Consider the following 25,465-nt stretch of genomic DNA (forward strand, 5'->3'; position numbering starts at 1 on the left):
TGAACTGAAGTCCCCCACTTTGACTCAACAACCTAACATTACCAACATTTTGTTTTTAACACTGCAGGTCTTCCTGTATCCTTAAAGAGGACCTGTTGTCCATCTTCTTATGTCCTGTAGTAGTATGGAACATAAGTCTACATATACACATATTAAACATGGCTTAAGCTTTAAATAGTCAGTAATAGTCAGTTTTCTACCCATTTAATCTATGCCATGCTAAAACTTCCAGTTTCAGACAGTGGACAGACAGAAGTGCTGCATCACTGCACTGCCCAGCATAATATAAATAAGGATCATTTTCATGTGTGAATCACACAAACAATCTAAGGATAAAAATATTTAGAAATGATAACAAAGGATCTCAGTACTGTAGCTGTACTTTAACTTCAGTTTCTTTTTTTAAAACTTCCTTTGACCAGAAGGTGTCTCTGTTTCCACTCTTTGCTCCATCAAACAGCCACAGCTGCTACAAACAAATGTTTACAGTTTACATCCATCCATTCGCTTCCGCTTATCGTTTTTCAGGTCCGTGGGGGGCGCTGGAGCCTATGCCAGCTGTCTTAGTGCGAGAGGCAGGGTACACCGTGGACAGGTCGCCAGTCTGTCGCAGCAGGGCTAACACATATACACAGACAACCATATGTACTCACATTCACTCTCTTTGGGCAATTTAGAGTTTCCAATTCTTTGGACTGTGAGAGGAAGCTGGGGAGAGAACATGCAAACTCCACACAGAAAGACCCCGCTTGATGGTGGAATTGAGCTCAGGACCTTCTTACTGTGAGGCACCGTGCTGCCCTTACAGTTTACACTTACCCACAATTCCAAGCGCCGTGTGTGATATCCGAAAGCTTGTTTTACACACAGTCTGCACTAAATCTGATGTTTTAGAAGTATGCTGCCTTTGCACACTCTAATCCGCCCACGTAGTTGCTCATTTATTGCCTTTGACTTAAATGCTGAGCGCAAACCAGACGGGAGTGTTTCCAGTCATTTAATCGGCCCAGTGTAACTACCCTAATAATCTATTGTTTATTCATTGTCACAGAAACCAGGACTCGACTGCGTTCTCACATTATTTCATATTAATTTCATTTGTTTAGAGATTTGAAATTATACCCTCATTATTGTGGTAACGGATATCTACTGAATAACTACATGTGGATTTAAAAAACAAAACAAAACACAGTGTCCTGTTTACTAAAAATAATGAAATGCTACCGATTAACTAACCTGTTGGCAAGTCCTTGGGCAAGTGAAAGGGAAAAAAGGGGAATTTGCCCTGCAACCCATCAATGTAAACAGAGACTGTTATTTCAACAAAGGAGAAATGAGGATGCGAAAGGCTGTAGTACCGCCGCAGTCCGCACTGATACGCTGCGGCACTGATATGACACACACACACACAAACACACAAACGTGAGAGGTAGTTTTGTGAGAAACTGCCCAGAGCAGACACGACGCTATTCACCCACGGCTGTCGACTGTCCCGAATTTAACTCGGAGCGATGTAATTGGCGATGGTGGATTTGTTTACCATATTTGGCGAGGTAGCGACACAGCGAGCCTGGGAATTGGACGAGAGCGGCCGTCATTCACAAAAAGCCTCGCCTTCTGGAACTTTACAAACAAAGCGCGTGCTCACGGGATTTGTAGTCCAAAACAAACCCTTTCTGAGATTCCTGCGGTGTGAGGTTAACCCCCGTTCGCGACGAATTTCGCACTGTGGGTGTGCCGTTTTTTCAAACCTTTTTACAAATGTGAACTGTTTTCGTTTAATGTGCGCGTAGGTGTCAAAATTAACCGGAAGCAGCCGGATAAACACACGCCGAAACGAGACCCTTCCCTTGCGGCATACAAGTCCCACCGGCGGTGCTCTCACGTGATTGGCTGCGTGCTTTTGTCAATCAAGTCTGGTTCCTTCCACTACCGCTCCTACAGTAAATATTTGTGTTTGCTCAACCGGCTGTAATGGTGGACGACTGAGGCAGAGGGAACGGAATACAACTCGAGTGAAGAAAGAGGAAAAAACGGTCGAAAGTCTGCTTCAGAGCCAGCCGCCGCGAGTAGGACACGGGCTTCGTCGAAAATGGATGAACTCAAACATCAAGTCATGATTAACCAGTTCGTCCTGACGGCGGGTTGTGCGGCAGACCAAGCGAAGCAGCTTTTGCAAGCGGCACATTGGCAGTTCGAGGTAAAGGAGTGTGGGGGGGAGCCAGAAAAGAAAATAAAGCTCGAGCGGCTTAACGTTAGCAGCCACACGGCTAATGTTTACGTCTCACCCACTGCTAGCTTTCATTTAAGCGTGTCTGCATACCCTTACCCATATTTATTTTTTAATTTTTTATGTCTTTTAAGCTTTTTAAAACTAAACAAAGCGCTAGTGTTACCCCCTCCCTCTTTTTTAATGTGGCTACTTTCATGCTATAACTTTGGCTGTATTTAAAGTAGAGCTATCTGTGCTTTAGCTGAAGTAAATCCGTTGAGAGTACACAGTAACGCAGTACAGCTATCCAATTAGACCTCACTCTAGATTAAATACTATAATCCGATACATGACAGCAGTGAACAGGCGAGGCTAGAGTACTATTACGCAATAAAGATGACCGCCGTGTTGTATCGACTAGCCTACAAAGGACTACTTTGGTACATTATAGTCTGCGCTCAGTCGGCCATAGATCAAGCTGTACTTTTCTTTTTTCTCTTCACAACACGCTCGTTGTATTGTGTCATAAAAACGCGCATTACAGCAGAAATTGCCCGGTAGCTGTGTTTCTTGCTTCTGGCTGCCGGTTAAAAAATGTCATTTGTTTTCTGTGTTTCGTTTTAGACTGCCCTCAGTGCCTTTTTTCAAGAAACAAATATTCCATATGGCCATCATCATCAAATGGTGAGTGTGAGGAGGATGAAGAGGAGGAGGGGGTTGATGACAATCTAGTTCTTCTAAATACATACCCTTCCTTCTTCTCTTTAGACACAGAATGTTGTTTAGGCTGGTGTCTCTTTAAGGCTACCTGCTCTGCTTGTTTTGGGTGGGATGGGGGCAGGGGAACAGCCCTTATAGGCCTAGAGATATGATGTTGTACTAACAATAACAAAGCACATGTCGGCCATGTTGTGAGCTTCCAGAAATAAACACACTAGCAGGCATGCAGCAGCTACACACACAAAGCAGAAGAGAGAGAGGAAGAGAGATTGTGTGTGTACACAAAGGAGGAAGAATGTTGAATGTTGGATTAAAAAAACACCTCATTTTTCATTGTATTAGCTGGACTGCATAACGGAAGGAAGGGCCTCTGTTTCTGAGTAAGCGAGAAGAGGAAAAAAAAAACCTCTTTCCAGGAAGACAGCTGCCTCTCTCAAATAGACCCTCGTGCTGCTGCTGCATTTGCCGTCAGTAATTCACCCGTTTTTGTCTCATTGCGTTGTAGCTGCTCCCCCCTCCAACACAGTGCACGTTACGGGGGAGACGAATCAGAGCACAGTTAACAGGAAGGCGTTTGTGCTGTAGGAGACTCTGTATACACAGACGCACACACACACACACACACACACACACACACACACACACACACACACACACACACACACACACACACACACACACACACAGGGGTTGAATATTATGAAACATGAGCAGTATTTGGGCTCTTTGCAGCAGTGCACTTTGGCAGCACACATGCCTTTGTTTTCAGCTGCAGTGCATGGCAGCTGGAAGAGCCTGACGTAAACGTGAGAGTATTGTTTTTATGTTATTTATTTTGGACAAAATTGTCCGCCATTATGTTTTCGCATTCTCTCAAAGTCATTAAACTGCTGATCGTTTTAGCCTCAAGTATATGGAGGAGGGATAAAAGAAAAAAAGAGGATTTGATATTTTTTTTATTGCATTGTGTTTTAGTGTGCGCTCGTGTGCATTTCTGTGCTTTTGGGTGGTACGTGTTCACATTGATCGCAGTCTTTTTTCTTCTTTTTGTTTTTAAGTAAATCAGCATTTTCGTAAGAGAGCACGACAGGCCTCCTTTATCATCTGATCACTCAATAAGAGCATCTCAGGCTTCCATTTAGCTCATGAAATGTCTCACTTTAATTTGCGAGTAAACACTTTGCCAAGAGCTGCCCTGTGCTGTGTGCCAAACGGGAGCTGAGCATGCTGCAGAGACCGGATGAGGAAAGTCAGAATGCGGCTCACCTGTGTGTCTATTGTGTTGTTGTTATGGATGTGATCTTGCATAATCACAGGTTCACGTTCCTCTTTTTTTCCTTTTGCATATCTATTTGCGCTCGCACACTTTTTTCATACACAGATTTGTATTTTGTGCATGCACAAGTGTGGGTGTTTTTGTGTGAGTCACAACAGTACTACAGCAGGGCAGCGTGTCCAACCTTGCTGCAGCTTATCGTGCCACAGCGTTCGTTGGTATACACACCTAATCCACTTTGCTCTCACTCCTAACTCCAGCACACACTCTCTCTGCCATGCTGTCTCTCTTCAGCCAGATTTGTGTTTTAAATACGGTCGTTTTTTTTGTGTCGCAATACAAACTGAAGCCTTTAACCCACGCACAGGCATGGGTTTGTTGGCAGCGGAGCAACACTAGGACGCCACATAGATCAGTTGGTTTACAGATGCCATTCGGTGAACTGATTTGTGCCTTTGTGGGTTTTTGTTTGGGGGTTGTTTGTTTGTTTTTTGAGGGGGGTTAAAGTCCCAAAGACAATGTGTGAGCCAGAGTAAGGTTTGGCGAATCATGTTCCTATCTAAATTTGGCGTCCTGAAATTGAAATCACCTCAAGTTCAAAAGTGCTGTTGTTTAAGAACATGTGTATTATCTCTAAACAAAGTGCTGGCCGATAAGGATTTATAAGCTAGCTTGAGCCTGATTTTTGTTTATCTGCGCTTTGGTAATGAATCATTTGTGCCTTCTGTCAGAGGGTTATAGCCCATATCAAATAGTGGGGTTACTGGGTCCACTCACCAGTACAATCTTATGTAATGCTGTGAATGCTGGAGGAGTTGGCTAAAGCTCTTGTCATTATAATTTTCTTTTACTGACTCACAGGAGGGCCTGGGTGTTGGTGTATCATGTTAAAGAGCTGCAATTTCTGCACAGACATGCATTTACCTCCTGTTTGTTTCTACATACGTTGCTGCATGACTCACAGAGTACACAACCACATGTGGATGCTATCTGCACCAGATTGTCCATTCATTTTTGTGTTTTTGAATGAAGTCATCAAAGCTTGCACCTACTTCACATGGCCTAATCACAGCCTAATCTGCTCTGTTTTGTGTAACCTCCTCCCAGTCTACTCCCAGATTTCTCCTCCAAGCGCACACACACTGTACATACAAACACTGCAACCACATTACATTCCTGCAGGATGCAATGCTTGCACTAACCCAAAATGGACCCTTTCACATTGACCGTAGCAACTGCTCCTGGTGCTCAGTGTGCACGGCTCACTATGTTGGCTTTTTTACAGATCCAACACACAACAGTTCTAGAAATGATTCTGTATTTCCTGTTTTATAACCATCCTCTTTTCAGCAGCCCTACAACAACATATCGTTTCGTTTCATTCACACTTGGAACGTGTGTTTTCTGGGTTGTACGTCTGTTGCTGCGGGCTGTTTTGATGCTAATTCCTCATATCAAATATTATGCAAATTCTGTAGCACCTCTGCCCGTTTCATATGTATTTAAGAGCCGTTCTGAGCTTATTTTTCCAGGGATTTTATAAAAATTAATTGAAGGTTTAAAATTTTGAGCTATTTCTCATTTACTGTATCGTTTGTCCTGTTAAAAATCTGCCACATCAGCGGTCAGTAAATCCTCACCCTTTTCATTGTCTTGTCTCATGACTGTAATTAACAGAAAATGATTAGTCATTTGTTTGAAAAAAACAAAACAAATGATTTCATGGGAAAAATGTACACGAGCAAGTCTGCGAAAACCTCATCATCAATTCAGTCATCATGTTTTCTGATTATTGTTGTCTAGACGGTGTAACTCCCCGTCTCCATGTGGTTCTTTGTGTGTCTTTGTAGGGCAAACACTGATGCTGTGTGTTCACACTAGTATCACTGTTTTCCATGATTAATATTTCTCAATGTAGGGCATGCACAAACACACATACAGCCACAATAAAGTGAATGAATACTCATGTGACCACAGATGAGGAAGTAGCCCAACAGGATGACTTCCACATGTGACCCCCATCATGTGACTAAGCCCAGCGCAAACTAACTAAGCCACAGAGCCTGGTTTATATGAGTATGTTTTTTGTCACTCACTGCTGTTAAAGGAAGTCTACTGAGGTCCTATTGAATGAAGTCAGGGCTGTGGTGTTAAAAACCATGTTGGCTTAGTAGGTCAGGATTAAAAAAAAAAAAAAAAAGGTCCTCAGGAAATATTTCACCCTCCCTTTTCCCCTTTGAACACATCTAAAGTCACGTCCTTTGTGACTGTCCCCTGTTCATGTCCTGTGGATCGGGCCTTGTCTCTTTCCGATTGTTTCTGAGTGTAATGGTTAAATACAAACAAAGTAACCTTCAAAACATGATTTTAAAGGCCTTTGAATAATTCTGCTCCTAAGACCAACTCATCCTGGCTTACATACTGGCAACACGATGCAGTCCAAAACAATGTGCTATATAGTTTGAATGATCACATTTTTATTGTTGCCTTTTGTTGCAAGCATCACGCGTGAGGTGGATGGAACCGATTTTATGAAGGGCAACGTTCAGCGCAGACTGGCTGCGTGCAGTGATGTAGAAAAACAGTCTAGAGCACTGCTGGGCAGTGATAAAAGTAGGTGTGAGGTTGTTTAAAGGCTGTTTCCCAGCAATATGAACACTCAGCAGGAGAAAAGAGGAAGGTTCTGTGTGTGATTGTGTGTTTGAGGTGGGTTTTTTTTTTTTTTGTAACTACAAACAGTGGGTTTTCGGTGTCTGGGTGTGGCTTTAAAAACAAGATTTTTTTTGAAATCCCAACTTTTCCTCATCCATGTAAGATCTAATTCCTGAGAAGTGTGCGGTGTGCTCATGCAGAAGAGCAGAGGTATAATTACCTCCATAAATCACTGTGTGACAACATGGACGACTGTCTGCTCCCATTTCTCTCCCTCTCAGTATCTCAACCTGTATCCGCTCATCAGGAAAGGCTAACCAAAGTTAATCAAGGATGCTTGGACTGTCTCTTTAATGCCAGTGAGGAATGAATGAAAACGAGCAACGCTGGGTGTTTAGCTTTGGGCTGAAATGAGGAAATGGCATGGCAATGCCAGGTATTTGGGTGGAAGATACAATAACAGAGTTAACACAAAGCTGCTTTGTGTCTCCGTCACAATCAAAACAGAGTGTCCTCTGTCCTGTTACAGACATTACTTACAGAAGTGCATTAATTTTAAATCCAGTTTGTTTTCTCACAGCGTTTTGTGATGTCATGTGTTCATGCTATGTAATCCCATGGGTGTGCATGCATCAGTGTCTCAGATTGCAGAGTTAATCGTGTCTAGATCTGCTAATGTTGTTAACGTGTGTGTGTGTGTGTATGTGTGTGTGTGTGTGTGTGTGTGTGTGTGTGTGTGTGTGTGTGTGTGTGTGTGTGTGTCACATAGCCATGCCAAGCACCTAACCACATCAGAAGAGGCTTGGCCTGTGCTCTGCATGCTCCAGCATGTTGCCCTGCATGTTTCCAGGAGAACAACTTCCCAGAACCCTTACCACACACACAGACCCACAAACACACACAGAAAGACATGCATGCAGCTACACACACCCAAAGACACAGGAACTTTGGCTCAAGGGACTCAGGGAATGGGAATCCATGTGGGATGGTTGTGAGGACCAGATGTGTTTATGAGCGGTCGAGTTAGATTGGGTTTCACTGTTTCTAAGAGTCACAGGGTACACACACACACACACAAGTTAGGCATATGGCTCAGAAAACACAAGCAGCACATAGCACCCTTGTGTGTTGAATGAAGGCAGTGTTGCCACATTGTGTCTGCCCTGTTTTGCTCAGGTGGCTGCAGCACTGCAATCAGGCTGCGGTCAGCTGATTCTCAGCCATGTATCGCTGGTACTTAGTCCTGCTATTCCAGCGGGGTTCTTTCCGGGCCATATCCATCCCTTTCCTGCTTTCCCGACTCGCATTCCTGACCTTGAACTCATCACCAGTCTCTGATCTCTTTTGCTAGCTAGCAGTCTTGGATTTAATTGAAAAGTTAACAAATTTTGATGATACTTGATTTGCAATAATTTAATGCATTAATTTTTTTGGTAGTATTGTGAACAGGAATTTTGGATGGAAGATACACTTTGTGTTTTGTATGGAGCCAACACTTTGAACATTTGAACATTGAGCATTTTTTTTGTGTCTTAATATGTACAAAGGCTTTTAACTTCAGCATACTGATAATGTCTTTTTTACACTTGTAGTTGGCGTTATTGGTTTGCATCAATACTGATAACAAAGATCTGACATGTGTGTTTTTGAGGTAAAACAAAAGCTAATTGTGATGTATCTGAGTATGCACAGCTTTAAGAAGGGTGTCTTTTAGGCAGGCTGAATCCGAGTGCACCTGTGATTGGTTCTCTGTCACGATGACCTTTGGCCTAATTGTTTCCTTGCCAAACTCCTTTTTCTAGATATGAGTTCCACTGAACACCTATTGTTAGCCTGTTGTAAGGGGCACAGTGTGTGCAGCTGGTCACACTCCCAGTTCTCCCGTATTTGTATTTCTGTTGCTGTTATCTGACTTTCATTGCTTCTCACTTCTTTGTTTCTCTTTCTCATTCTCCTTCCTTATTTAACAGCGTCATAACACATGCACACCAAAACAGAACATCCGAGCTAATGATCAACGGAATTTCTCTGGAGCACATTCCAGACAGAGCTCTGTGCGAGTGTGTGTACAGTATTAGCTCACATGCATATGTTCAAAGAGTCAGCGGGACTCAGCTGCTAGAAACTGAGGGGAGGCGATGGTCACTTGAAACGTTCAGCGGCACCTGTTTTGCTTCCTTTATTTAGTTCAGCAAAAAAAACGGCCAGATCTGACGTCCAGCCACTCCCAGAAACCCCAACTGTCACCTCATTGTTGGTAAGCTGTGCGCTGGGATGATAAAAACAGAAAGAAGCTGCCTCGCCTGGTTTAGTTTACTGCGATAGTGTCGATAGGATGTCAGACCTCGAATACTAAAAGAATCTACAGTTTCTTTGAGTTAGCAAATGGATGAATGGAAATCCAGTTGTTTGGAGTTTCTCCACTAGGTGCAAGCGATACCTGAACTTTGAGAAGCATTTGTAGGAGTATTATAAATGTGTCAGGTGTGACAAGCAAACAGTTTTTGTGCTATCCTTGGTTTCATAAAGACTATTGTGTCTAAATGGTCACATCCTCTGTTTAAACAGGCAGCCTGCATGTTTGTTAAATAGCAGTTTTAATCACACGGCTTTTCAATTAACATAAAATCCTCATTAGCATTTCTACAAACATGAACAAAGCAGCTATTTTATATTTACTGATTTAGCATCAGAACCAGAAGAAGCTGGTTTTAAAATGAAATGCCCGTTTATTCATTTTTCTTCTTCATAATAACGGCACTGGGACCTAACTACTGAGCTGCAGCTTCAAAACAAAAAACAGTAATGGCTCACACATAAGAACACTCCCTATTTAAACATTTAAAAGGCAGGCAGGCAGAATCATGTACTCTTAATGCAGCAATGGGCTATTCAGCGTTTTCTGCTTTTTTCTGTCTGCCCTCCTTTCCATTTTGTTTCAGCTTTGTCTTGCCAGAGCTCCTCCTGCTGCCATTAGCCTTTTAGCCATTTCTTCCTCTCTATAATTTCTCTTCAAGATTTATGTTGATCCATCTGTTTGTGTTTATGGTTTGCAATGTCAAATTACAAGTAAATCTGGTGTCGAACATCAGTAATTAAATGAACTTAAAAACAGTGATTTTATTTTTTTTTAATTTTTGCTGTTGTTGTTTTTTGTTTTAAATTGGGCATACTTTTGTTAAACTGTCGTCATGTTGAGGTTACCCCGTGTTTTAAAAGCATGCTATAGTCAACACTAATTCCAGCTCCCAGTCTCCACACTCTGCCAGCAGTTTAATAAATTAAGGAGGCATTTCATGTCATGTTGTTGTTCTTGGCTTTCAAGTTATAAATACTTCATGTCAGAGATTAATATCCATCCTCTTTTGCAGTAGTGTGCGCGGTCTCTCACAGTGCTGCAGTGTTCCTCACGAACGGACACAGATCTGTGTAGTTTAAAGCGGCATTTTTTCCCTTACAAGTCCAAACAAACACAATACAATTAAAGCGAATGTTTCACAAAGCATACACACTTCTCCAAACTTGTGTAATGTAAATAAACCTAAGACTAGTCCTGACCTGGTGTTGCTGGGAATCGCACATCTTCCCACACATCCAGCGCCTTAGAGCACTCATGCACATCCTGCTGTTTTCTTTTCTGCAGATCCAGAAGAGCACATTTAAGATCTGTAACTGGAAGCTGTGAAACAGTTGAATTAAGGCTAAGCACCTTTTTTATAATGGCATTGTTTGAAGACAAACAGCCAAACCCATGGACCCTGAATAAGATGCTCCTAAACATGAGTCTGATAGGAGCATGCAGGAATAGCCTGTCGTAAGGAAAGGAATGCCAAAATGATCCAAGGAATCCTACACAAGTGTTTGGGATCTTTTGTAAAGGAAGTTAAATTTAGCGTACCTTTGTCTCAATGTTTGTAGATATATTTTGACTCGGTGTTTCCTAAGGATTAGCTGCTATTACAGTACAGTATGCAGACATGCATGTGTGCATTATTAAATGAATTGACAAGCAATACAGTTTAAGGTGCTCCTCTGCAAGTTTAAGCCAAAAAACTTGGTGACAGCTAAATTACACTTTAGTGGAGTCAGCTGTCTCTCCATTGAGTTTCTCAGCATGCAGATGAACTCCACCATCTTAGACTGTAGCTGGAGATGGAAGTCCTTGTGCTGTTTTCCTTGGTGCAGCCACACGTGAACCAGCGCTACACCGCCTTTCAGCTCAGTGTGGCTTGCAAAAAGAGACTCGCTGGAGATCGAGTCTCCAGTCTACCCTAGTGCCCCCTCCCACTCCCAGGAGCCATTACAAGTAGATGTCTGAATCACTTAATTTGACTTCTTTTCATGCTACAAAGGAGCAGTGACTCCACTTCAAGCTAACTCCAACTGTCTGAGCTTCTCACCCTTTCAGAGGGTACAGTTTAGGCTGTGCCATAGGAATCAATCCACTTCACTGCCCTCATTAAGATACTGTTGTCAGCTTTCAAAATAGCCCTCAGACTTGACGTGATATAACATTTTTTGACTATGAAACTGAACACTTGCTGTAAATATTAATGTGCAACAGATACATTCATAAATCCTAATTATCTAAAAATGTAAGAAGTTATCTGAAACAAAAAGCTGATTTTAAAAATTCATTTTTGGACGTGATGCACTCAGAAGTAATTTGTTTTTAGGTTAGAACTGTGCGTTCACATATATATGGCAAAGAGGATTTGAGCAGAGAGGATTTGCACGTCAGCTCTCACTATTCGTGTGTCTCTCAGATCTCACAGCTGAGTTTGATGCGAGGGCTGACATAGAATGCGTGAAGTGTATCCAACAGGTCGTAGACAGAAGGGAGACGGGAAGAAGGAAGTGAGAGAAAAAGAGGTGAGAGAAAACGGATATGTCATAGACTTGCACTAATATTCACTTCAGTGGAAAACCATGGAGAAAAAGAAACTAGGATTACATGTCATGTGTTGCTGTCGGGCGGTGTGTTTGCGCAGGCTTTAATTTGGTTTCTTCCATGTTTAGATGTCTCTGTACGTGTATGTTCATGTTTGAAGGAAATAGACGAGTATTATTTGCTGTACATGAATATGAGACATTGTCTCATCAAAGGAGTGTTTGTTTGCCTCGGTTAGATTAATGGAAACAAACGGATGACGTTTCATCCGTTGCAGAATTTGGCTTAAAATCAGTCGGCTGGGCGGAAAAATCCAGAGAGGCTGAAAAGGGGCTGTGCGTGTGTGTATGTGTGTAAGTGTAAAAGGTTAATGTTACATGGAGGTGGTCGGTTAGGGTCGCCACTTGCAAAATGTAACCAGACCTTGAGCACAGCTTTGAAAGAGGATAAGCATGTCCTAGCTTTCAGCCTGCCTGCATGGCACTCAGACACACGCACACACTTGATATTTCTGAGGAATGTCTTTGGTTAGACTGGAAATAACTTCAGCTCATCTGTGTTTGTGGACACACACATGCACAAAATGAGGAGGTTTACGTAGCTCCAGCGCAGGCTCAGCCCAGGCGTCTTTCGAGCGGTCGCTGCCAGTAAGCCATACGTTTCTCCTCAAACGGTCTTGAAGAGAGCGAGAGTGGACGAGGCCGGGCTGCTGTGACCACAGAGTCTGCCTCAGTCCCGTCCCATCAACGGGAGATCTGTACTGCTTCCTCATAACAACCGTCCCCATGGCAACCTCTTTCTGTTGGCTCTGTTTTGAACACAAACTGCTTCTCGCTGTCTGTTATTCCTCCCCGTCTCTCCATCTGTATATCTGCTACCAATAGCCAGACCTCTGTGCTGTAGCACTTCTTATGCTGCTACTTTCACTTAAACACACAGTCTGCTGTCTTGAAGGTTGTCGCTTTAATGCAGCAGTAACATGTGCTTCTGTTTCGAAACATTGGCTGTCTGAACAGATTCGACTTGCAGGAATATAAGCTAGTATTTTACTCTTTTTATTTTGGGTTACTGATTTTTTTCCCCCCTAGCTTCTTAACCCATTCAAGTAGTTTCACTTATCTTAGCAAGTTTACCTCATAGAACTAAGTTAAGTATCTCATATTCTTAGATATCTAACAAGTATTACTATCCCTAACTGAGCCATTCGAATACTCGAATGATTCCCATCCTACTTTACTTAAATGCGCATGACACAACTGCAAACCTCCCATGCAGACACATTTTATGTCAACATGTGTGTGTGACAACACGCACCCCCTGTGCGGTCTCACTTAAATGTTAAATTGTTGTACAATGACTGTTGCCTGAAAAGCACAAGAGCAACTGTGCAAGCTGTTTGCACATGTGCAAGCAGCTCCTTCACAAAGAAAAGACACTTTCGGCCGCTCCCTTATTTTCCAAGGGGTTAGCGCAAGAAATGATCCACACATTTGATTTGGCACTGGATGCCCTTTATGATGGAACGCTCCTGTTTATCCGGGCTTGGAACCAGCATTGGGATTACGCTGGGTTGTGTTTCGTCACAGTTTCAAACCAGGGATTTTTTTTTCCTTTTTAATATCAGGTGACTGTGTTAACCTGTGCAGTTATACTTGCATCTCATCTTAATTTGTGTGGATGCCTTAATAGGCATCCACACTATTGAGTTCCTGTTTCTCTTTATTCTTATTCATTCGGGTGTTTCCGTACACTTGTGCACGTTATTACTTACAAGTGATTTTCATCTTCTAAATAACTGTTGTTTTTTAATTATGACTTTGTGTTTAACTATATACTTTTAAAATATTCATTTTTTCCTTTAATTTGTCCCATTGAAATGAATGGGAAACTTCCACAATTCTGCTAAAACTTTCTTGTCTTTGAAACTTAACTACTGCCTCATACTTTCACCTAGAAACTTCATTCAAACTTTAAAATGTTCTCAAATGATTTGGCTATTCCTGTATGATTCAGCTTTTTCAGATCTTCTACCGTTTTAATCTTATCCCTCTTTGAGTTTTCAGTTGCAAAATTGTGATTTTTCAGAAAATACATGCGTTGCTATGGTTGCTATGCAATTAACTCAGAGGGGACAGTGAAACTGTTTGAATTTTCTCTTCATGTCCAAACAACTTCTTGCTACTCGCTCAATTTCCACTCAAGCCCCACAAATTATACACCAAAACGTAGGTATTTTTGCTGGCTTTCAGAAAATGTCACTATCATTGTTGTGGGACTCATAGATATTTTGCAAATCTCCTCAGAGTAACACAAAGTCAGAAAACTCTCCATATAAACTCAATGGAGAGTTTGTTCAAAATCACCGCTGGATTTCTCTAATGAGAGGCATTTTCAAATTGTCATATCTCCTTAACGAAGCGAAGTTAAGACATGAGGCTTGTCCCCGTATATGTTCAGACACTCCTGACGCTCACAATTCAAGAATTTCTTTCTCACCTATTACCGTTCTGAAATGAGTTGGACTTGTTTGAGGGTAGGAAATTTGTCCCTCGCTCAGATTTCATCAGATTTCAATCTCTGGAAATGAACCACTTTTTTCTCTCGTCATATCTTTTTGATGGATTTCCACAGAGCCCTGAAAATTTCCATGACTGTTCACCAAAGCCTGCTGTTTCTTACGGTGAAAGAATGATTTTGATGCTCCATATAGATTTAGAGTTACCAAAGGTTGTTTGAGCGCAAGTCAAGGCAGTTTTTGCTTCGCCTCTACTCAGTTACAGTGTATTACAAGTCATATATCTTTAAGAATTTATGTTTTATCTCTGAATTATGAAGACCTGAAGATTCCCTCATCTCTTCTGAATAAAACGATGCCTGAATGACCGTTCTAGCCTCTACGGTTAGGAAATTATGGCCATTTGTTCGAGGGGAATCCTGAATGTCAGAAATACACTGAAGAAAACTCACACCTCTCTCTGTGTCTGTGTGTGTAAGGGCTGACTACAGCAGGTGCAGCTAATTTAACTGACCTACATATACCAAGCCCAGACTCTCCACAGCTCCTGTTCCCTTTACTGTCTGTGTATGTGTGTCTGTGTATCAATATTTCTCCTATGTTTAGGTATTACTCCTCAATCATAGTATTTCTGCTAAAGCAAAGTACTTCTACTACATCTAAGTACTTTTGCCAAATCATAGTATTTCTGCTAAATCATAGTATTTCTGCCAATTCATAGTATTTGTGCAAAATCATGGTATTTGTGCAAAATCATGGTTTTGGGGCCAAATATTTCTGTTATTTTATAATATATGTGCTGAATATATTATATGTGCCAAATCATAGTATTTATCCCAAATTATAGTATTTATGCCAAATTACAGTATTTCTGCTAAAACGCAGAAATAGTACCTTTTAGCAGGAATTTCTACCAAAAGATAGTACTTCTGCTAAATCAGAGTATTTCTGCTAAACCAGAGTATTCCTGCCAAATCATAGTATTTGTACTGAAACATGGTACTTCTGCCCAATCATAGTATTTATACCCAATCATAGTATTTCTGCTAAATCATAGCATTTGTGCCAAATCATGGTATTTGTGCAAAAACATAGTATGTCTGCAAAACCATAGTATATCTCTTATGTTATAGTATTACTACTAAGGCATAGTATTTCTGCCAAATCATAGTATGTGTGCCAAATCGCAGTATTTATACCAAATCACAGTATTTGTGGTAAAACATAGTATTTCTGCCATATTGTGGTATTTGTGCAAGAACATTGAACTGTTATGTTATAGTATTACTACTAAGTCATAGTATTTCTGCATTGTTATAGTATTTGTACTAAAACGTAGTATCTCTGCCAAGTCATAGAATTACTGCAATTTCATAGTTTTTTTTAGGAAATCTGTTATGTTATAGTATTACTACTAAGTCATAGTATTTCTGCCAAATCACAGTATTTGTGCCAAAGCATCGTATTTGTATGGAGTCATAGTATTTCTTCTAAATCATAGTATTTCAATCAAATCTCAGTAGTTGTTGTTAAAACGCAGTATTATTGCCAAATCATAGTATTTGTACCCAATCATAGTATTTCTGCTAAATCATAGCATTTGTGCCAAATCATGGTATTTGTGCAAAATCATAGTATGTCTGCAAAACCATAGTATATCTTTTATGTCATAGTATTACTACTAAGGCATAGTATTTCTGCCAAATCATAGTATTTGTACTAAATCATAGTACTTGTGCCAAATCATAGTATTTGTTGCACATCATAGTATTAGAACCAAAACATAGTATTTGTCCCAAAGTATCGTATTTGTATGGAGTAATAGTATTTCTTCTAAATCATAGTATTTCAATTAAATCTCAGTAGTTGTGTTAAAATGCAGTATTATTGCCAAATCATAGTATTTGTACCCAATCATAGTATTTTTGCCAAATCGTGGTATTTGTGCCCAAATAATAATTCTGTTATGTTATAGTATTACTACTAAGTTGTAGCATATCTGTTATGTTATAGTGTATCTGCGGAATATAGTATGTGTGCCAAATCATAGTATTTATACCAAATCACAGTATTTGTGCTAAAACATAGTATTTCTGCCATATTGTGGTATTTGTGCAAGAACACTGAACTGTTATGTTATAGTATTACTACTAAGTCATAGTATTTCTGCGTTGTTATAGTATTTGTGCTAAAACGTAGTATCTCTGCCAAGTCATAGAATTACTGCAATTTAATAGTTTTTTTTAGGAAATCTGTTATGTTATAGTATTACTACTCAGTCATAGTATTTCTGCCAAATCATAGTATTCGTGTGAATTTGTATACTGTAATATCACTGTATTATGTAGTGGCTAAGTAGGGGCTGTTTACTAAGTGCATCAGTGTAAATAGGTCATCTCTTGTGTTGGAGTGCCCTCTTGTGGCGCCTTTTGGGTAGTGCCTTAGTAAACGGGAACCCTGTAAAAAGTGGCATCAGACTGATTTGTAGTGGAGGAATTTGTTACCAGTTTTCTTAATCTTTAATCTGTATGCATGTTGTAATGCATACCCTGTTCTTAATCATAGAAACCACACCATATCACCTCTCCACATCCTCCTACTGTATGCCATACCTCCCTGTACCATCCATCTGACCGCAATAAACTCCACCTGTGGTAATCTAATCCCTGGATGTCAGCCTCTCCTTCTGACCGAGGATAGTTATAGTATTTGAGCCAAATCATAGTATTTGTGCTAAAACATAGTATTTCTTCCAAATCATAGTATAACTGCACAATAAAGGTTCTTGAGCCACATCAGTGTTTGTGCCAAATCTTAGTATTTCTTCTAAATCCTAGTAATTCTGCTCAATGATAGAATTTCTGCTATGCTTTAGTACTTTTTCCTAGATTGTAGTACTTCTGCTAAGTCAAAGTATTTCATGTAAATCATAATATTTCTACCAAGTCCCAATGTTTCTGCTAAATCATAAATAATGTTTTAGTACAAATTGTATGATTTGGTGGAACTTTCTGTGTTCCAGCACAAATGCTATGATTTGGCAGGAAAAAATATTATTTAGTATAAATACTAAGTTTTAGCAGAAATGCTATGTTTAAACTTTAAAAAATTCTGCTATTTCTGCTGATGTGTGTTATGACTTTTGACCATTGAAATGAATGGAACACATTATCAATGTGGTCACTGATTTTGCATGATGGGCTGAGCTGTGCTTTACCTCAGTGAGATAAGCATCCGTTCTCAGACTGGGAGGCCTGGGTTCAAATCCAGCTTATGGCAACATTTCTTTCACTTAACAGTTAAACTTTTTTTAAACTCTTTCAACACAAATTTCATTTTTTTCACCCCTTTTCAGCAAAATTTTCAGTTTTTTTAACCCCTTTTCAGCACAAATCCAAACTTTATCAGCTCTTTTTCAGCAAAAACCTCTTTTCAGCAGAATTCTGCTCATTCACCTCTTTTCAGCAGAAATTCTGCTGATGGAACTCTTTTCAGCAGAATTTTCACCCCTTTTTTTTTGCCCAAATTCTGCTAGCACAATTGTCAATCTCTCCACCTTTTCTTTGTGAGAAAAGTGTTTGGCTCAGTGAGCTAAATAGCTGCCCTTTGATCAGGAGGGCCAGGTTCGAATCCTGCTCAGGGAATTTTTTTTTTTTTTTTTTTTTTTTTGTTTCAACTTTTTCAGCTTTTTTCAGCAGATATCTTCAGCCGTTAAGGCATCCACACTGCATTTTCGCAGGAAATGCAAATTTTTCTAGTTAATTTTCATTTTAATAATCACCAAGAAATGCAAAGAAATGCATAAAATTATAATTATAAAATTATAATATTTTATTTACCATTACCTTATTATCTGCCACCTTTGCTGTTGTGGAACTTACCAAGAGATTTCATTCATCCATAGATAGGGGTTGTTTTTTAGTTTAGTTTTTTTGTCTCTCTAACAAGAGAAAAACAGTTATTTGATTCAGTTTAGTTTTGTTTATATACTGCCAAACCGCAACAACAATCACCTATCACAAGGTATTTAAGTTTGTAAGTTAAGACACTACAATAACACAGAGAAAATCCAACAATCAGATGACTCCATTGCATTTGGCAACAGTGAGAAGGAAAAAATTGCATTTAATGGGATCTCTGCAGATGTATGTCATGTGAGCCACAGGTCAAAAGGCCTAAAAGGTTGTATAGATTAGTTTATAACCATATTTATGGAAATCAGAGGTGTATGGATTTTTTTAGTTACATTTATTCACCTTTTGTTGCATTTTTAACTTAGCATATGCTTACTGTGTGCGCCCGTTGCTTGTTCAAGGACCAGCTGGATTTGAACCCTGGCCTAAAGACTCCGGTCTCTGCAGGTCTTGCAGTGTTAGTCTGTCCTTGAGTTAATCTGCTACTTAATACACATGAAGAGAAAACACACATTAATCTGTTGCCTCAGTACGCTTCACCCGAGCCATGCCTTTAATCTCTGTAGGATGTGTGAGAGTTTACCTCTGCAGGTGGCAGGTCTGATGTTTTCTTTTTTCTCCCCACTCTAATGCTCTACACATAAAGCATACCACTTGTTGTCTGGAGACAAAACAAAGCCTAGCTGTGCTAATACCATATGGTATATCCCAAATTTGGTATGGAAGACTTCTGTGTGTGTATATAGATGGGTGATTGTGTGTTCCACTGTAGCAGTAGTGACACTGACAGCTTTTGTAAGTGTGAAGGTGTTTAATAATCCATCAGATCCAAACTGAGACATCCTGGCAGAGAAGACAGCTGCTGTGATTTTGAAGCAGATCCCCATGCCTGTGGGTCGATATCGTCTATGTCCAAGGTCTCCTGCAAGGACGACGCGCGATGTTTGAGGCTTTCTGTTTATAGCTGGTGAAATGTATTGTCGCATTGCTAACTGCAGGTGTATATTTGTACCTGCTTATGTGTGTGTTTATGGATGAGTGAGTCAGTTGCAATGGTCTCAGCAGACAAGCGCAAAGGTCACGTGTCAGCATTTTAATCCTCATTTTTCATTCCTGAGAAGAAGGAAAAGGAGGCATTGTTTTTTACCTGAGTTCACACGCTCACCGTGAGGCTTAAGAAATCCCGGTAGCACAGGAAGGATCACAGAGGTCACTTCAGCATTCCAGGGTGTCTTTTTACTGCAGGAAGCGGCCTCGGAGACATGAGCCAGCGTTTCCTGTCGGCACAGTGGACGCACTCACCTTTCATAGCGGTTTGCCTCTCAGAGAACCTCATGCTCAGGTTGGCCCGTCCCGGCCTGGAACCTGCACATTCACAGGACTAACCTGCAAGCTACAGCACTTTTAGGGGGCAAGGTGGTTTGATTACAGTCCCAAGGGGAATAATGGTGTTCCTGTCACTGTTTTCTTTTACTTTTCCCTATGATGGCTGTTTGTGTGCCAAGACTATGTGTCACAGTCTGCACATCCTGGGTGGTGGAGCTCAGGGCTGATTAGATACCACAAGCTGCCCTGAGTTCTGGTCATCAGCAAGGAAAACATTTTTTTCCCACCTTTGTCTTGTTAGCATTTTTGTTTTGTCTGATATCCATGTGTCACTGCAGCTGTTATTCCTCATAGCTGATTCATGGAGCCTGTGACTCTACATTCTGGGAAACTTCTAAAACAACTTCCAGTTAAATATGAAAGAGCCAAAAATGTTGGATATTTTGTTTGTAAGTGTTAAGGGGGGGAAAAGGCTTGGAGGATGATTATGGGAAAACTGGAAGTTTGTATTCAAAGTTCCAGTAACACCATGAAGAATGAAAAAGGGAACGAAAGATGTTTTTATAAAGCTGGTTAATTTGAAGAGTGGTCAGTTCCTAGCATATATCAAACAGTAATTTTCCTCGAGATGCCCATCCCAGCTCAGTCATACTTAAATAAATCCGGTGTTATATAACGCCGCTCCTCTGTGTTGCCAAGCTGTTTTCTTCCATTGTTCAGGCACGATGATTTAGGGTTATTTAGTCAAGCAGATGCTCGCCCTGCCCTCCCAGCCCTGGCTCTTATTTTTAGGTGGCGACGCTCCTGCCTAAACAGGGCTCCACCTCTGCTTCTCCCGAGGAACAGTAGGTTGTTGTTTTTCCGGTCATAAACTGAGGCTGGGACAGTGAGTAGGAAGCAGGTCATGAAGCAGTACGCGAGAAGCTGCGTTAGCGAGGATGATAAAGGCTTTCTATTTTTGATCTGCCAAACATGTTGTTTACATGGCCTGGTAACTGCAAGCTGGTTGGCACATGGGTGTAGTGTGTGTGAGTGTGCGCACACTCTGGGTGGCCACTGAAACAGCTCTTGTGTCACTAAAACAATAACAGTGCTGACACAGAGGAGGGTCAGAGCTCAGGAGTATAATAAAGTCAGGTAGACTGTGTGTGTCTTTTATATAAAGGTATATTGTAGCAAACAGTTTTTATTAGCACCTGTAAATGCTTTTACAGGTTCAAGTGGGGTATTTAAGTAAAGCTTTTAAGACATTAACAATAACTAAAAAAAGACCCCATCTCCTAGTTATATGCATGCTGATTACTGTGAGCCAAAAGCTCAGGTCTGCTCTAAGCTCTGACTTTTTTCCCACCTGTTGAGTCTGTGTGACATCAGATAGAGAAGATATTCTTAAAATGGTCTTCTCAGGCACACAGTCTGATCACAGTAACCCCTCTAATCTACTGTTTAAACCAGGGGTCCCCAATCCCAGTCCACGAGGGCCGGTGTCCCTGCTGGTTTTAGATCTCACCTGGGTCAACACACCTGAATCATATGAGTAGTTCATTACCAGGCCTCTGGAGAACTTCAAGACATGTTGAGAAGGTAATTTATCCATTCAAGGACACATCTAAAACCTGCAGGGACACCGGCCCTCGTGGACTGGGATCGGGGACCCCTGGTTTAAACCTGTAGTTTGTGAGGGGCAACCTATCAGAAGCAAGTTGCCATAAAGGGAAATGGAGATTGTTCTTTTCAGACAGCGGAAGAACTGAAAGGCCTGCACTGGGGCCTGGTATAAGATGAATAACGATAATTTTGAACTGTGAATCATGAAGTAATAAACACACAGAGTTCAAAATGAGAACATCATGTGCACTTGTATGCTTTTTTTGTATGCGTCCACAAAGCAAGATCAGCAACCTAACCTTGGAGGCCCTTCTAGAGATGAAACAGGAAGTGGACCTAAACAGCAGGCCGTTATGTTATCATTAGGACCCTCGGCAGGAAGCAGCGAGTGGCTGGGATTCCCCCTAAATTCCCTTTCAGTTATGTAAAACAGTCTGCCTCTCTTGGAGGAATAACTGCCTTTAAGTGCTGTTAAAGGCCACTTCTTATGTACATTTATGGAATAGGGCTTATTTTTATTATTTTTTTAAACTATAACTGGCATGTGCAGCTACATTTTTCTGCACCACAGCTGCACTGGTGTACAGCGAACTGGGTACACGAGTTCAGTTATAATATGAAAGGGAAAGCCTCTCTCTGGTCCTCCTTTGGCAGAGTTTTGTAGAAGAAATCATTAGACACTTGTGGAAACACTGGAAGTAGTGTTAATACTAAAGCACAAGTCATAGTGTCACAACTCAAATTGTGTCACTCTCTCAGCAGACTAAACTGCAGTTTGTTTGTTGTTTTTGTTCTTTACTATATTCAGTCATTAAGTGTAGAACATTAGAAAGTAGTGATGTTGTGTTTCAAAGAAGAGAAGCACAGATTTACACGTGAGAGGTTGGAGTGGTGCTTTCTCTGGCTGTTGCCTTGAAATAATCAAAACTGTTAACTAACAGTATTACAATAATATATTATCTGCTGTTTAACTGAATGATTTATCAACTTTTGAGGTCTGCTACTAATGCCAGGACAGTTTGTCCTTGCTTGCAGTTGGTTATATGTTATACAGTTATTATACAGTTTTGCAGTGTGACAGGGTGATAAAGCAATGTTGAAATTCTCCTGCAATTCAGTTACTGATGCACTGGAACCCAATTTGAAAAATCATAAAACCTGAAGGCATAATGTGACTTTACTGATGACTTCTGTTTTTTGTTTTTTTGTGTGTGTGACACCTATCAAATGAATGCCACGTTTACTGATTTGCAGTAAATACAGAGGAACTGAGAGCTGGGAAATAAGTGACTGCACAAGAAATAAATGGAGATATTAAAGTTCAGTAACAGTGAAAATTCACATATAAACTGACACCACAGTGCAGAGACTACATATATCATTCCTGCTTTAGCCTTTTAGTGATAATGTCAGTTCCACAAATAACATGATGTCTCACAGGTTATTGTATTGCAGTGCAGTGTGATTGTTATTTTTTTTTTTTTTCTGACGTGTTACCCCTTATAAATAAAATTCGTTTGCTGCCCCACCCCCCATCCAGTTGGTTTCTGCCTGAAATGTCATTTATTAATAAACCACAACAGCTCTGTGAGGATGTGTGTACTCCTGTTTTGGACTCCTGCATTGATTGTTGTTGTGTTTTTTCCCTCTTCATCCTCAGATGTGCACCCCAGCCAACACACCAGCGACGCCCCCCAACTTCCCTGACGCGTTGACTATGTTCTCCCGGCTGAAGGCCTCCGAGAGCTTCAACAGCGGCAGTGGCGGAAGCCCCATGGCCGCCGCCATGGCCACCTCACCTCCACCCCACCAGGTTGGCGGCTGGGGGGTCTCATCAAATGTACCTAATGTGCCGCAGCCTCCACAGGGACTCTGGACTCAGGGGCAGCCCCCCACACAGCCCTGCCCAGCCTGGCCGACGGGAGTGAACCCGCATACAGGCGCAGAGCAGAAGGCTAGTGTAGCAATGGAGGCAGAGAGATGAAGGCCGCATGGGACTGAAGAGCCCGCCCCCCCCCCCACACTCCCATGTTGGAGAGGGGAGGGAAACGGGAAATGAATGTGGGAAGGGGGGGAGGGGGGTAAATGGCTAGAAGTGGGTTTGGGATTTCCCCCCACCTCCCAAAAAACAAAACAAAACAAAAAAAACTGATGATATTGAAAGAGACAGATTCTACGCAAACCAAGAAAAACTCAACGTGGACAATTTGAAGAGGAGAAAACCAATGCAAACGTCAATACAGAAAAAAAAGAATAAAAAAAAGATACGCACACATAGTAATAAGAGAGCAACTGAGATCTTTGTTAGTTTTTCCTAAGTAAATGCATAGATAAAAGAAATATTATTGAACTAAAAAATGAGAAATGGAAAAAAAAAAAAATCGTCACGCCCAAGGAATCTATGTGCAGTTCAAGGACATTCGAGGCAGCAAACATCAGTTTTTCATTTAGTTTCTTCTTCTTTTTTTTATCTTTTCTGCCGGTGTTTTTCAGCCACTGGTGTTTGTGTTTCCGCAACAGTCTTTGCTGCATGAGGAGACGGGACGTGCGATGCAGTTGTTTTTTTTAGTTTTTTTTAGATTGACTCAGAAACCATCACGCACTTGAGTGTGAGCGTGGACGCATGTGAGCAGATGTTCAGTTTGTAATCAGAAATGTACACACACACACACACTTTAGGCTTTTAGAGGAAACACCTCCATACTATCATCCCCATCGTGAAGGTGGGACTTCTCTTACCTCACCTGGTGGTCACCTGACTTCTTTCAGCCAATCAGGGATTCTTCTTAAACCAACTGTTGCCACCGCTGCCGCAGGACATGTTTTTAAAAGGTTTTCTTCTTAAAGGCAGCAGCCGCTCTGGTTTATGCTCACTGATCCTCGCTACAATGGCTTTTCCAGACACAGATTTAAGACCTGGACTCAGACGCCCAACTGTCCACTGTATACATTTGTTTTGTTTTGGGGTTTTTCCCTTTTTTTCCTGGAGATTCTGGTTAGTACAAAAGGAAAAAAAAAATCATGGTTTAATATCGTTTCTAATGCTGATTGTTATGTTTTGTTAATGGGTAAAGGGAGAGGTGGCTTCAGAAATGGGTGGGATTTCAGGTAGATTTTTCTTTTTTGGGGGAGGGTGGTTGAATCAAATGCAGCTAAAATGGCTACAGATTTAAAACAAACACACACACATGACTACTCCATCTTTGTAAACCGAATTGCCACTTTGCATGATGTGTTCATAATGTGTAACATCTTTTGTAGCAAACATACATGAGGTCGAGACATGTTTCGGGGAGAGGGGTGGACGGAAAGGTGACGGTGGGATTCCCAAAGGTAACTGAAATGCAATAGATGTCTTGCTGTAAAGGCAGAATTGGACAAAGGTCTTAGATGCGAGGAGGAAAACGAAATGGGTGTGAGACAGCGTCAGGAAGCCCACCACGGGCAATATGGGGACACTACAGACTACTTTGAGATATACAGTATATATAAATATATATACATACCCTCAGATACTGTACTGTGGAGGGGTTTTTACAATATTTAGGTTTCTAGTTTTGACCAGTTTCGGTCCATTGATACTGCTGAGGGGGACACTTCAGGGATGACCCTGATATACGGCAATATTTTAAATGCAGGGTCTGCCCCTTTTTCTTTTTTTTTCGGATTATTTTTTACATTCATTAAAGATAAGTAAGAAGAAATATTTTGAATAGCTGAGGGACTTGTGTTTTTAAAGGCTTAAAAAAACTCATTTGGAAAATAATGGCTATAATAATGAAAAAAAGTAACCAACTTCCATTTTTTTTTCGTAGACTAAACCAATTTTTAAGTTCATCCTTTCTCCATGCTTCATACTTTATTTGGTAATATCAGAGCGTTTCTGGGTGGGCCTGTTCCTAAATGGTTTCTCATGTATGTTCCCCCCTGCCCCTTGTATGACTGTATGAGACCATTCCCACAATATTTGTGGACTACCTGATAATTAACTTATCATTTTTGTGAACCTAAATAAATATTGTATGTCAACCTATTTGGGATGGTTTACTTTTGTGTGCATGAAAGCTGAGAGAAATGGACCTGAGGCCTGTTAAGTATTCAGCATAACCAGGATATCTGGATTTACTTAGCCTAACATCAGTGATCAGGATAAGCGGTCGGAGGAAGCTGGACGTCAACTCAGTAAGTTAACCCAGGGTTTCCAGTGTGTGTTGCTTTAGGAAAGATTTAGGAAAATACACTAACAAACTGCACTCCTTAACATTTTCAAAGCTGTCCAGTCTTCACTGGGCCGATTCAGGACCCCAAGGCTTCATGTTTGACACTCCTGCTTTAGACCCTCCTGCTATTC

The 25,465-nt window shown here is 41.0% G+C and overlaps 1 protein-coding gene across 1 annotated transcript; it reads left to right on the top strand.

Moving 5' to 3' along the window:
- Positions 1–1,812: 1,812 nt before the first annotated feature.
- Positions 1,813–25,147, top strand: ubald1a (UBA-like domain containing 1a). The gene is made up of 3 exons (XM_026179067.1): positions 1,813–2,200; positions 2,837–2,896; positions 22,775–25,147. The coding sequence occupies exons 1-3, from the start codon at positions 2,093–2,095 to the stop codon at positions 23,096–23,098; spliced, it is 492 nt and encodes a 163-aa protein (XP_026034852.1). The 5' UTR covers positions 1,813–2,092; the 3' UTR covers positions 23,099–25,147.
- The last annotated feature ends 318 nt before the right edge of the window (positions 25,148–25,465 follow it).

This window comes from Astatotilapia calliptera, chromosome 8 (genome assembly GCF_900246225.1).
Source record: "Astatotilapia calliptera chromosome 8, fAstCal1.2, whole genome shotgun sequence".
NCBI classification, from domain to species: domain Eukaryota; kingdom Metazoa; phylum Chordata; class Actinopteri; order Cichliformes; family Cichlidae; genus Astatotilapia; species Astatotilapia calliptera.